General features: G+C 31.3%; 2 protein-coding genes across 3 annotated transcripts; both read right to left on the bottom strand.

Annotated features, from left to right (window-relative positions):
• Positions 1-117: 117 nt before the first annotated feature.
• Positions 118-2,122, bottom strand: LOC149883074 (cyclic AMP receptor-like protein A). Its single transcript, XM_090099308.1, has 2 exons — positions 1,994-2,122; positions 118-1,566 (listed from the first exon to the last, which is right to left on the bottom strand). The coding sequence occupies exon 2, from the start codon at positions 1,557-1,559 to the stop codon at positions 579-581; it is 981 nt and encodes a 326-aa protein (XP_089955434.1). The 5' UTR covers positions 1,560-1,566; positions 1,994-2,122; the 3' UTR covers positions 118-578.
• A 2,296-nt stretch (positions 2,123-4,418) lies between these two features.
• Positions 4,419-7,135, bottom strand: LOC145181366 (cyclic AMP receptor-like protein A). Of its 2 annotated transcripts, none has more exons than XM_090065510.1 (2): positions 6,836-7,135; positions 4,419-6,649 (listed from the first exon to the last, which is right to left on the bottom strand). In XM_090065510.1, exon 2 carries the CDS (start codon positions 6,639-6,641, stop codon positions 5,676-5,678), a length of 966 nt encoding a protein of 321 aa, XP_089921636.1. In that variant the 5' UTR covers positions 6,642-6,649; positions 6,836-7,135; the 3' UTR covers positions 4,419-5,675. The 2 variants fall into 2 exon arrangements, with proteins under 2 accessions (XP_089921636.1, XP_089921635.1); XM_090065509.1 differs by having other exon boundaries at positions 6,760-7,134.
• Positions 7,136-12,557: the final 5,422 nt, after the last annotated feature.

The following is a 12,557-nucleotide window of genomic DNA, read 5'->3' as shown; positions in this document are numbered from 1 at the left end:
TTTAAAGATTTATATATATATATATATATATATATATATATATATATATATATATATATATATATATATATATATATATATAATACATTCATCCATCTGGGATAAAGCTTCTATACGTTTTATACGTTGTTATATTAATAGATAAACATACAAGCTATTTATCAACATCTTATTGGTTTTTCAAAAAATTGTTTGCATTAGAGTTGTTTTCAGCATATGATTATATCAGCAGGTAAATAATCTTTTCACATATCAAGTACTTTACTTTAAGTCCAAACTTAGTTGAAGTTTGAAGGGCAAATGCCAAATGTTACAATACCCTTTTTATCTTCAAATTTCTAATCTCGTTTTATTGTTGATTACAACTAAAGATCCCAAGTTGGAAAGCACTTTTAACTTCTTCGGTAAAATTTTCACGAGCTGTTATGTACAAATAGTTTAGAAAAATTCCCCTTTCAAACAAATACCACACACAAACAAAAACTTTTGTTCAAATTCAAATTTATAAGTTTATAATGAATGTTTCATTTCTTGATCTTGGTTCTTAAATTCTTCTTCGCTTTTTAAAAAAGAATAAATCACAAATCATAACCTTCATTATATCTTGATGGAATGGTATAAATAGAGTCATCCACCATATAGTTATGAATGATGCTAAGAGATTTAGGTTTCAACCAAGACAAAACTCCCATTTTCAGTAGCGAAAAAGTCGATTTTTTTTGGACGTTTCCATAAAATGCAAAAGCCACTGCATTAACAGCACCAATAGCCGGAGAAAATATCACACTTAAAATAAGCATATAATACTTTGGATTCTGTTCAGAATGAAGAGCATCTTCAATTCGTAAGATAAACGACGGTAAAGATACAAGCAAATAAATGATTGGATGAATTGCTAACTGCTTTACTTCTTTTAACAAAAATGAGTTCCTTTGAATTGCTTCTGATTCGTTTGTATAAATACCACTCCATTTTTTTCTTTGTCGCATCGCTTTAAAAAGTATGTAAAAGTAAGAGATAACAAGGAACAAAATAACAATAAATTTTGGAATATACCACGTGCCGAAACGCAAAGCTGTAGCGTCCCGTTTTATCCAACACCAAACACCGGCTCTACCGTAGCTATTTCCGTAAAGAGGCAACAAAGCCCAAAAGAATGGAAGCAACCATGATACCAAATGAAGGTATTTTTCGTACTTTTCAATGGATTTCGTTTTTATGGAATATAGCACATGAATAGTTATCACTGTGACCCACAGCAAAGTTGACCATAAAAAGTACTGCATTGTAAACGCTTGAAATTCACAATAGATATCATCTGCGTTTAAACTGCTGATTAAATAGCTGATGGATTGGAAAGTAGAGGAGATGCTTAGAAACAATAGGAGTCGCAACACGAAAAATTTGTATTCACGAAATACGCATATTATGAAAATTACAAATAAGCAACCCAGCAACGATAACGTAGAGATAACTTGCAATAAAATCATTAATGTTGCGCACTGATTTAAGGAATTACCCCAAGACTGGCAGTTAATGGTAGTGTTTACATCAGCCATTTGTTTTCTGAAAAAGAAAGCATTCTATTATTAGGCTCATATTGTATATTTGCATATGTGTGTGTGTGTGTGTGTGTGTGTGTGTATGTGTGCGTGTGTGTGTGTGTGTCTGTGTCTGTGTGCGTGTGTGTGTGTCTGTGTGCGTGTGTGTGTGTCTGTGTGTGCGTGTGTGTGTCTGTGTGTGTGTGTGTGTGTGTGTGTGTGTGTGTGTGTGTGTGTGTGTGTGTGTGTGTGTGTGTGTGTGTGTGTGTGTGTGTGTGTACATGCAGAATTTATTTGGCGGAAGAAATTAAGTTTCATGTAAGGACGAAACTTTTAATTTCTTCCGCAAAAAAATTTACAAAAAATGTCAATGAAAAATGGATTAGTATTAAAGTGAATGAAAATATGCGATTAAAAGATTGTTAAAGTACTTAACATAAATTTTTTTTTACCAATTCAACCAACCCTAAAGAAACATTCGTTTTAGATATCTCTCCACTTTTACTTGTTTTTTATTTTACGCAGAAATCTGTTTAATTGCCCTGTCTACAATCAAGAGATTTAACAATTGAACTGCTATTAACTACGTTTGCATAAAAAAAATATTGTGAAATAAATGAATTTAATACTTTAATGGAAACCTTTTGTCGAAAAAAAAAACCTTTTGACGTTTTTTAAGCTTTTTTTTTTTTTTTCCAGAAAAAAAACTTTATTATTTCTTATGGAAAAATCAGGATTTATTTTTTATAATTTCTTTTCATTTTTTTTTTTTTTTCTTTGAATTAATCTATTTTATTTAAGAAATTTAAATTGTAATCTGCTTAACAATGACCGAAAACCAAAAGTAAGGTATAATGTTAATGAATCATTAACTATTTGCAGCATGGTAAATAGAGGTTGAAACTCGAACTGTATAAACTTCGAACCATAAGTTCAGGAAACACACACCCATAGATTGTAATAGTTTCTCTGGCACTCCCCTTTTTAATACCTTTTAGCACTTATTTCTTAGAATAAGTGTACGTATATCTTTTTTTTTCTACTGATTTCTTCGACGTGTTAACTTTAAGCAAGTCTATCAAGAGTTGTGGATATGTTTTTGAAATTTTCGCCTGCCCTTGTAACTAATCGTAGCGCTTTTTTTAAAAAAACAAACAAAATTCAACTAGTACAAGGCTGAAGCCAACCGAACTCCCAAATCATCGTTGTTTTAGTTTTTAGGCTCTTGAAAATCTTGAAGAAGAAAATCTTCTGTTTTCGACCAAAATTTTGTTTAGTGATGAAATATATTTTTGTCTTAATGAACCAATAAACAAAATTACCAAATTTAGGCTGAAGACTAACCCGAAGAGGTTTAAGACTGTCATTACATCCAGAAAAAACAAACGGCAGGAATGTATCTATCAATGGCTCTCGATGGCGAGCCATTGATAGATACATTCCTGCCGTTTGAAATTGAAGCTCATGATCTTGACTATAATAAAACCCGTAATAACATGGGTTTATTGCGAGAACACTTTAGTTAACAGTTAATTTCACGCTCTTGGCCAGTGAATTGGCCGTTGAGATCTTGAGAAATTACACCTCTTGGTTTTTTTGGGGGGTTATTTAATGTTCAAAGTCTACATGGATAAATCCGCTACGATTGAGGAATTTAAAGCCAATATTACTCATATCATTCATCAATTACCACTTGAAACACTGGAAAGCGTTTCCAGTAGTAATTGATGAATGACATGAGTAATATTGGCTTTCGTTGGAAATTTAGACCCTGCGAGCCGCAGTTACGGCCAATATTAGGAAAAAAAAAATATTTAAAAAATAAATGTCGAAAACAGTTCTTTTTAATGGTGTTGAAGATTTTTCAATAACACCAATTAACATAGCACCAATTGTGGTGGATGGTAGAAATAAAGTAAGAACAATCTAAAATTACCATTCACTGACAATTTTGGAATTATAATTTGCTCTATAATTATTGATAAATAAGTTTGCAAGTAATGAAAAGGTCAAAGTTAACCCTCCTAAAGTAGTTTGGGCGTGGGGGTAGAGTTGGGGATAATAAAAGAGTTAGGGGTAATAAAAAGTGAAAATAACATAGATTTTTATAATTTGTAAAGTATACTAAAAAACTAGAAGAAATAAAAAATTTTAGGAATAAAAAAGCAACTATCAATATGTAATCAATAAAGATCAGCTCAATAACATTTTTTGAATGTTAACTTTTAAAAATGCTTAACAAATGTAAAAATTATGAGGATTGTCGCAAAATTTATTGTTGTTAGAGTAGACAAACTTAAGAAAAATGTATTTTAGCGATGAAAAGGTTCCAAGATGAGTTTGTGATAACGGCCGAACGCTGCTTAAAAAATGACTTAACAATGGATTTGGTCAACAAAAGTAATGTTAGATTCAATGTTTCATCTTAAAGTCTCCAATCTTTCGTGATAAATTCAATCACATTCAAGCAAACACTACTGTGGAATTGGCTAAGAAAATCTTTCTAACAGAAGAGTCTTAAGACCCTCAGGAAGTCTGAAGACAAATCACAACAGGCTCGTTGTAGCTGGATCAAACAAAACCAAAGCCAAGGTGTTCAATAACGGGATTGAAGCTTCTTCTGATTTCCAGCAGTTCGTTGAAAATTTCAGGCTCTTTAAAACAAAAGATGGAAATTGTTCAAAGATGAAAAAGATACAAAAGAAACAAATTCCATTGAGATTATGGATCCATATTTTTACAGTGACTTTGTTGACTTTAATAGTAAATATTTTTGAAATCATTGATGACACTTTAACGATAAAAAATTGATAAAAAAAATATGATAAAATAAAAGAACATGTTGGTGATGGACAGTGGAAAACATAATTTTTGTACTTTTCTTTTTTTCAATAATATTATTTAGAAAACGTTTATGCTAAAGAAAATATATCCTTGCTGAAACTTACTAATTTAAGGTGTTTTTCATCGAAATCTTACAAATTGAATCTCTCAAACAAAATTAAAGATTTTGCATAGTTGATTCTCGACATTAGAGTTGAAAATGAAAAATAACAATCACCGAATGGTACCATATGGCTTATATTCAATTAGACTTTTTATTATAAGAATAAAACTTAATTTAAAGAGAGATTTTGGGACAAAAGCAAATAATAAAACAGCAAAAAGTAAAAAAGAGTTGGAGTTGATCTCCAAATTCGATTTTTTTATACATACATACATACATATATACATACATATATATATACATACATACATACATACATACATACATACATACATACATACATACATACATACATACATACATACATACATACATACATACATACATACATACATACATACATACATACATACATACATACATACATACATACATACATACATACATACATACATACATACATACATACATACATACATACATACATACATACATACATACATACATACATACATACATACATACATACATACATACATACATACATACATACATACATACATACATACATACATACATACATACATACATACATACATACATACATACATACATACATACATACATACATACATACATACATACATACATACATACATACATACATACATACATACATACATACATACATACATACATACATACATACATACATACATACATACATACATACATACATACATACATACATACATACATACATACATACATACATACATACATACATACATACATACATACATACATACATACATACATACATACATACATACATACATACATACATACATACATACATACATACATACATACATACATACATACATACATACATACATACATACATACATACATACATACATACATACATACATACATACATACATACATACATACATACATACATACATACATACGTACTTGATTTTAAAAAGTATATTTTTTTAGATCAGTTTTTTTGTTAGTAATATTCTATTTTAGATTATTTGCTTCTTTCATGATTTTTACATGGTAGGTTTTTAGGAAAATAGTCATCGTAAACGTTTCCCGAGTTTTTAAAACGTCAAGTAGTAAAGTTTCTTATAGCATTTCATAAGGACAAACACAATGAATGCGACATCTTACTTTCAGAGTTCATTGTATCTCGAAGGAATGATGTAGGCGTCACTATTGAATTGAAAGTTGTGTATGACGCTCGGAGTTCTATAACGAAACCATGACAATATCGCCAGCTTAAACTGTGACAAAGTTAATTTTTTTTGAATTTCCCCATAGAACGCAAAGACAACGGTATTAACAGCACCGTTACTAGGAGAAGTTAACACGCTCAAAATTAGAGGAAGATACAATGATTCGTCATTAGACGAGGCAGCATCAATAATACGATAGACAAAGGCTGGAACGGAAAGGAATAAATAAATTAAAGGGTAGGCTGCAAGCTGCTTAACTTCCTTGATTAAAAGCTCGTTATTTTGTAAAGTTTCAGGATTAAAAGTGCCTCCCCAGTTTTCTTTTTGTCGTAAAACTTTAAACAGTATATAAGAATATGAGATAACAAGGAACAAAATAACAATAAACTTAGGAACCAACCAAGTTCCAAAACGAAAAGCTGTGGCCTCATTTTTTATCCAACACCATATACCTGCACGACCATAGTTATTTCCAATAAAAGGTAAAGCTGACCAAAACACCGGAAGTAGCCATGATATTAAATGAAAATATTTCTCGTATCTTAACAACAGTTTCTGCTTTATTGAAAGTACGACGCTGATGGTTATCATTATGACCCATAGTATGGTGGACCATGAAAAATATTGCATAATAAACGCTTGAACTTGGCAGCTAACTGTGTTAGAATGAATGTCTGTAATTAAATAACTGATTGACATAAAAGCAGCAGATATACTTAGAAATAAGACCAGTCGAAGTACAAAAAATTTGTATAAACGAAAAAGACATATAATAGCAATAACAAATAGACATCCCAACAACGATAATGAGGCACTGAGACGCAATAAAATCATTAACACGGTACAACGATGTGGAGAATCAGGCCACAGTGGGCAACTCAATGTTTTGTTTGTATGCTCCATATGCTATCCTAAATACATTTATTCAATTTATTTAAAAAGTTCGCCGTTGATTTATACACTATTAATATTTATAGTTGGGCATAAATACAAAAAGTTGAAATACTTAAAAAATACATACAAAACTAAAACGTCTCCAACAAAAGTAGTCTGGAGACTACTGAAAGTGTCAAAAGCAAAACTTGAAAATGTTTTACCACAGTGAAGTTTTGCTAAGTCAACTGAATAGCTGCGTTATATTTAAATAAAAAATTTCTAATAAATTGTTTTTGATTAAATGTCAGTTACTACTTGCTCTTTTGCTCTTTTAGTCGTTCGGTATCTTGAAAATTCGAAACCAATATACTATTTGTCTTTAGCATTTTTTATGCGATGCTGTGTAAGTGATTTATAAAAAGATTATTATCTCTGTATATTAATCTCATTATATACAGTTTGGAGTTTTTATACCACTACTTATATTTTGTTGACGAATTGTTTGGTAATTTACTGACTCAAAACGACTCATTCTTCTACTAACTAAAAAACTCGTTAAAAAATTCATCTTTTTATGTTCTCTTAGAGAAATTCTTAGAGAAAACCCCCTCAACATATTAGATATTTCAAAATCCAAAAGATTTGGATTAATTTTAAAGCCAATTGAATGGAAGTCAAACCCAGTCCTTCTAAAAAAAGTAATTCCTACCGTTTAAATATATTCAGTACATGTGTCATGTAGATTGTTATTTAGCTGTCAATAATATATTTTATAATTTATTTTATGATTAATTAAGTATCAATAAATGTTACAAAGTAAAACTTTTTAAAAGTAAATGAGTTCTGAAAGTAAAAATCCCTCATTTTCTGTAAAGCGCTTAATTCCAAAATAAGATTGTAGGTAGTGATCGATTTCGATTTCGGTTTCGGCCGGATTTTCTACTCAAATTAAAGGATAATATGATTGCTTACATACAGGGTGATTAAGCTAAATTTATACGAGCGTAATATGTTATTTATAGGTACCGCATATGTGCCAATCCTATTCATTTATTGATTAAAATGTTTTCTAAGGATAAAGAGATTATTTGCAGAACCACCCCCTGTATATATTATGAAAATTAAACAAAAAGCAAAAAAAAAAAGAAAATTGTTCATTAGCATTCAAGTTTGAAATAATTTTATCAAATTAAATTAGTTAAATATATATCAAATTAAATTAGTTAAATATATATCAAATTAAATTAGTTAAATAAATTTATGTTAAATATATCTTACAAATTTCTTTGGCCTTTAATAACATTTTCAAAAAAATGAATTCTCAAAGAAATAATTGTTCAGTGTGGAAATACCTTATTGTTAAAAGAAGCAACCCGAAAATAGCTTAGTGTGGAAATTCTGCTATGACAAAGTTTCAAGAGAACCTGAAGACTCATAAAAAAAAGGATTTAGTGAACTCAGACCTGATGAATACAACACATATTTCTTTACCTCTGAAAAATCAAGAAAATTTGGTGCAAACTAACAAGCTGATTTGAATTCAAACAGAATAAGACATTTCTAATCTTTATCATCAAATAATAAAAAATAATTTTAAAATTCCAAACTAAGCTGAAGCTTATCTGTTTTTTTCGAAAATCGACTCTCATTCTGAAAATAGTCAAATTATTTCACAACTCTTTGAAATGACTCTTGATCTCCAACTTCAGCCTGTCGTCGATGATGCTGGGACCCCGCTCTTGTTGTTCCAAGTTATGGGTTGCTAGCGAAGAAGTCCTCCAGAAGTAATATTGATCGATTAATCATATTGATCGTTTTGATTACAATCAATTACATTAACCGTATTATTTGTAATTAATCGTATTGATCGTATTGACCGTTCCGGTCCAAATTAGCTGAATAATTATATGGAAACTAAAAAAGTTTAAAAATTAATTGTTAAGTTTTAACAAAAAGATTACCAAGAGTGGCATGTTTTTGTCTTACATTGCTCAATTAAATTAAAGTTTAGCTAAATAAATACTTCATGACATAATCGCCTTCTTTTTAAAAAAACAGCTTCAAACCGAGGTATCGCGTGGAATAATCAAAGTGCACAAAATCTTTATATGAATGAAAATAAATGCATTGCCCAAGCCCTCACCTTCATATAAATTCTTCCCTTAAAACTCTTATTCCGAATAAGCCCCAGAATCCCTGAGGGGACCTAAACTTGCTTTTTTTATTCTTCGTTTAACATTATCTTGTAAAATATGTTGAAAATTTTTCAAAACTTTATGATACTTTGAGCTTTAGTATATTACATTTAGTGTTGGTATATTTAGTATTCATTTCACAATTAGAATTATTTTTGATAACAAAAGATACAGTTATAATAGTTATAACTATAGCATAAAGTTATAACTATTATAATAACAATACAAGTTAGCTAGATTATATACTTCAGTATATTAGGGGTGTCCACTATGCAAAAAATTTTCAAAACCACCCAAATTGAATTTTTTCCCATTCTAGTGTTTGTCTAATGTAAAAATTTTTTTTATCAAATTTTAATAACTATTCTAGAGCCCCCTCAGAGCCCCTAAAGACAAGCCCCAATTTCCTGTTTAAAACAGTATCTTTTTTAGTTAAAACACAGAGAAATAATTATTGTGAATCTCCTTTTTCAAGTATTTAGAAATTAAATCACAGAAATCAAGCCAAACAAAAGTAGCTTGCATGATATATGTTAAATTATCCAGTTTAACCAAGCTAGTTCGGCATTTTTGGTTAACAGTTATAGTCAAAGTATCAGACGGGAACCCCAAAACTAAAATTAAGACTGTCTTTCTGAATGTTATTAATGTTGCTTCATTGTCCAAGAGTTTTTTTGCCAAAATCAGGATATTGCTGCCTGTGATTTTCAACGCCCTGCAGCAATCATTCTCTTTGTTCTGGATCACTGATTATGATGTTGGCAAATTCTGAAATTAGTTTAACTCCTCTTTCTGCGGTATCATTTACAACTTTTACCGTACGAACAAATTTTTCAGCTTCTTTGTATCCTGGTTGCTCTGTCCACTGTTCAATTGGTTTAGCATGCCAATCTGTATTGATGCCGAGAATGCTGAGCAATGAGTGAGATTCAGGTCCCAGAAGATTTGACAAACCTGTTTGACGAGTGATTTGACGAAAAACTGGCTTACCAAGACGAAAATTTTCTGGTACTGGAATTTCCAAGAGTTTGGCTGCCATATCTTTTTTCACAGTGGAACTAACATGTTTGCTGAAGAAAGCAAATGGAACTACCTCTTCTGTCAAATACCATCGGTGATTGGTTATTTTAGAAAGAATAACATCAGCAACTTCCTTGTCTATTTCTTTGTAGTCCATCATGTCGTGGATGAATTGCAAGTCATTCATAGGTGCATCAGCACCAATGCTAGCTTTTATCCAAGCTGGTGTGTGGAAAAGAGAAAGATATCTGTTCATTCTAAAAAGTTTGGTCAACAAGCGGTTCGATTCATTCCTGAGACACATAAGATCTAACACCGAATTTCGTCTTGTCTTTGTCTTGATACGTGCCATGTTCCAGAAAGTTACAACAGCGTCGATCACTATATAGCCAATTTCTTGATTTGTTACATGATTTCGGACATTTTCTTCATCGCGTCGTAAAAAAAGAAAAAATTTCAAAACCTGTCTGCAATCGGGTAGTTTGGAACCAGTTATTGATGGTGATGGGTGTCCAATTAACCAAAACTTTGTAGAGGCACGAGTAACAGGCCTTGTTGTTGATGATGATGACGACGGTGAAGGCTGGTCGTTTGTGTCTGAGAACTATACCACTTCTTGTTAACATTTCAGTTTTAATTTATTTAACTAAAACAGGAAACAGCAAAATAATTATAACAGTCAATATTACATATTAAATTGTGTCAATATCATAATATTAATTATGCTTGTTTATGAAATTTGTAATCAATGCAAAAATGTGCTACTGTTTTAACCCATTCGTGCCGTTTCTATAAATCGTAAAATGTAACAAAAAACTCAGGCACTAATGGGTTAAACAGGAAATTGGGGCTTATCTTTAAGGGGTTTGAGGGGGCTCAAGAATAGTCATTAAAATTTAGTAAAACTTTTTTTTACACTGTACACACACACTAGAATGGGAAAAAATTCAATTTGGGTGGTTTTGAAAATTTTTTGCACAATGGACACCCCTAATATATATATATATATATATATATGTAAGAAAATATCAAATAATACGTATTCTCTAAATACAGTTGTTACTTTATTATGAGAAATTTTCGCTGGGTTACGATTCACCAGCATCATCAGCTCGTAAGATTATTTTAAGTTACAAAAAACAGTTTAAAATTAACTGACGTCAGCAGTTAATGGCTTCTTTCTTTTTTATCCTTACGTAAAAACGTGAAGAATGGTGTCCAAAATTTATTTTTTACAAATTGTCTATTATCGAGATTAATACCGCCATTTAGAGCGCTATTAATTTCGATAATAGGCAATTGTGTAAATAACTGTGTGTGGCTATTGCAGACTGATGATGTTTGCCCTCGTTTTAGCTTTTTTGATGTTGTTGGGTTCGAATTCTAATTTAAAACTTCGTTTCGCCAACGTATTTTTTTAAACAGTTACATTCAATTAAGTAAGTTCCGATGTACAGTGGTGACAACATAAATAGCACACTTTCATGACCAGTTGGTTTTACTTTTTGATGCCAACTTTTTTGTATTTATAAGCAATTGATGTTATTTTTTAAAGCGTCAACAATGTTCACCTTTTTGAACGGAAATACTTATTTGACATTTATAGCTGTCAAATTTACTTTTTATTTAAAAAAACTTAAATTCTTTTATTATATCAAAAGATAATCATTCGATTCAGTATTTTAAGGATATTCAAAAAAATAGCAAAAAATCTATCTATCAGCTATGGAGCGAGGTAAACATGGAACAGATGTCTTTCGAGGACAAGTACAGGCATTTCGAGATCTAGGATAGAACAATTCAAAAAAGAGCTCGAAGATTGGGTTGTTCTCGTAAGAAAGTTATCAATGCTATCAGTTTATTTAACGATACTGGTTCATTAAGCAACAAAAAATGCAAGTCTCGCGAACGAAAGACAACCCCCAGAGAAGACGCAGCCATTGCCTGTATCGCTAAGCTGAATTCTTTTGTTGGCGCACCAAAAATTAAAGAACAAATTGCTCAAAATTTAAAACTCGATCTGTCTGTCAGCACTGTTAAAAGTCACGCGAAAATAAGCTATTTGGAAGGGTTGCCCGAAAAAATCCATTGGTCTCAAAACGTAATCTCGTCAGCCGTTTGAAGTTTGCAAAACAGCACGTACACAAGGATTTATGTTTTTGGCAAAATGTGCTTTAGACTGATAAGTCTAAGTTTGGACTGACGTCATGGTGTGGTGTGGGCCCGTTGCATAGGATTCAAAGGACAGTTGATCAACACATGTACAAAGAAATACTAGAAAACGTCATGTTACCATATGCCGAGGAAAATCTCCCTTTGGTTTGGAAATTCCAACAAGAAAACGACCCGAAGCACACCGCCAATAGTGTTAAAAAGTGAGTTAACGCTAAGAAGATTGATGTGTTGGAGTGGCCCGCACAGTCACCAGACCTAAATCCGAAAGAAAATTTGTGGGAGGAAGTTGACAGAAACATAAACCGGTCAAATGCAACAAATTTAGACCGACTTTGGATCGAAATAAAGGCTTGGGACGCCATTACGCCTGAACGATGCCAAAAATTGATCTCGTCAATGGGCTGTCGTTGTCAAGCAGTTATTGACTCAAAAGGATACCCCACTAAATATTAATTTACCTCTAATAAAGTTTTCTAAACTATTTATACAAAGAAGCTCCATGATTTTGGTAGCAAAAGGACGAAATGATAATTTTGTACACAGTGTGCTATTT

The sequence above is a fragment of the Hydra viridissima genome, unplaced genomic scaffold, assembly GCF_058129835.1.
Source record: "Hydra viridissima isolate aposymbiotic clone 2 unplaced genomic scaffold, HvirCarnegie_v1 scaffold_10, whole genome shotgun sequence".
NCBI classification, from domain to species: Eukaryota; Metazoa; Cnidaria; class Hydrozoa; order Anthoathecata; family Hydridae; genus Hydra; species Hydra viridissima.
Note: the sequence above shows the minus strand (reverse complement) of the source record. Positions and strands in the feature narration are given on the sequence as shown.

Excerpts from the sequence above, each read along its gene's own strand:
- LOC149883074 (XM_090099308.1), bottom strand. The coding sequence starts at position 1,559 with ATGGCTGATGTAAACACTACCATTAACTGCCAGTCTTGGGGTAATTCC.
- LOC145181366 (XM_090065510.1), bottom strand. The coding sequence starts at position 6,641 with ATGGAGCATACAAACAAAACATTGAGTTGCCCACTGTGGCCTGATTCT.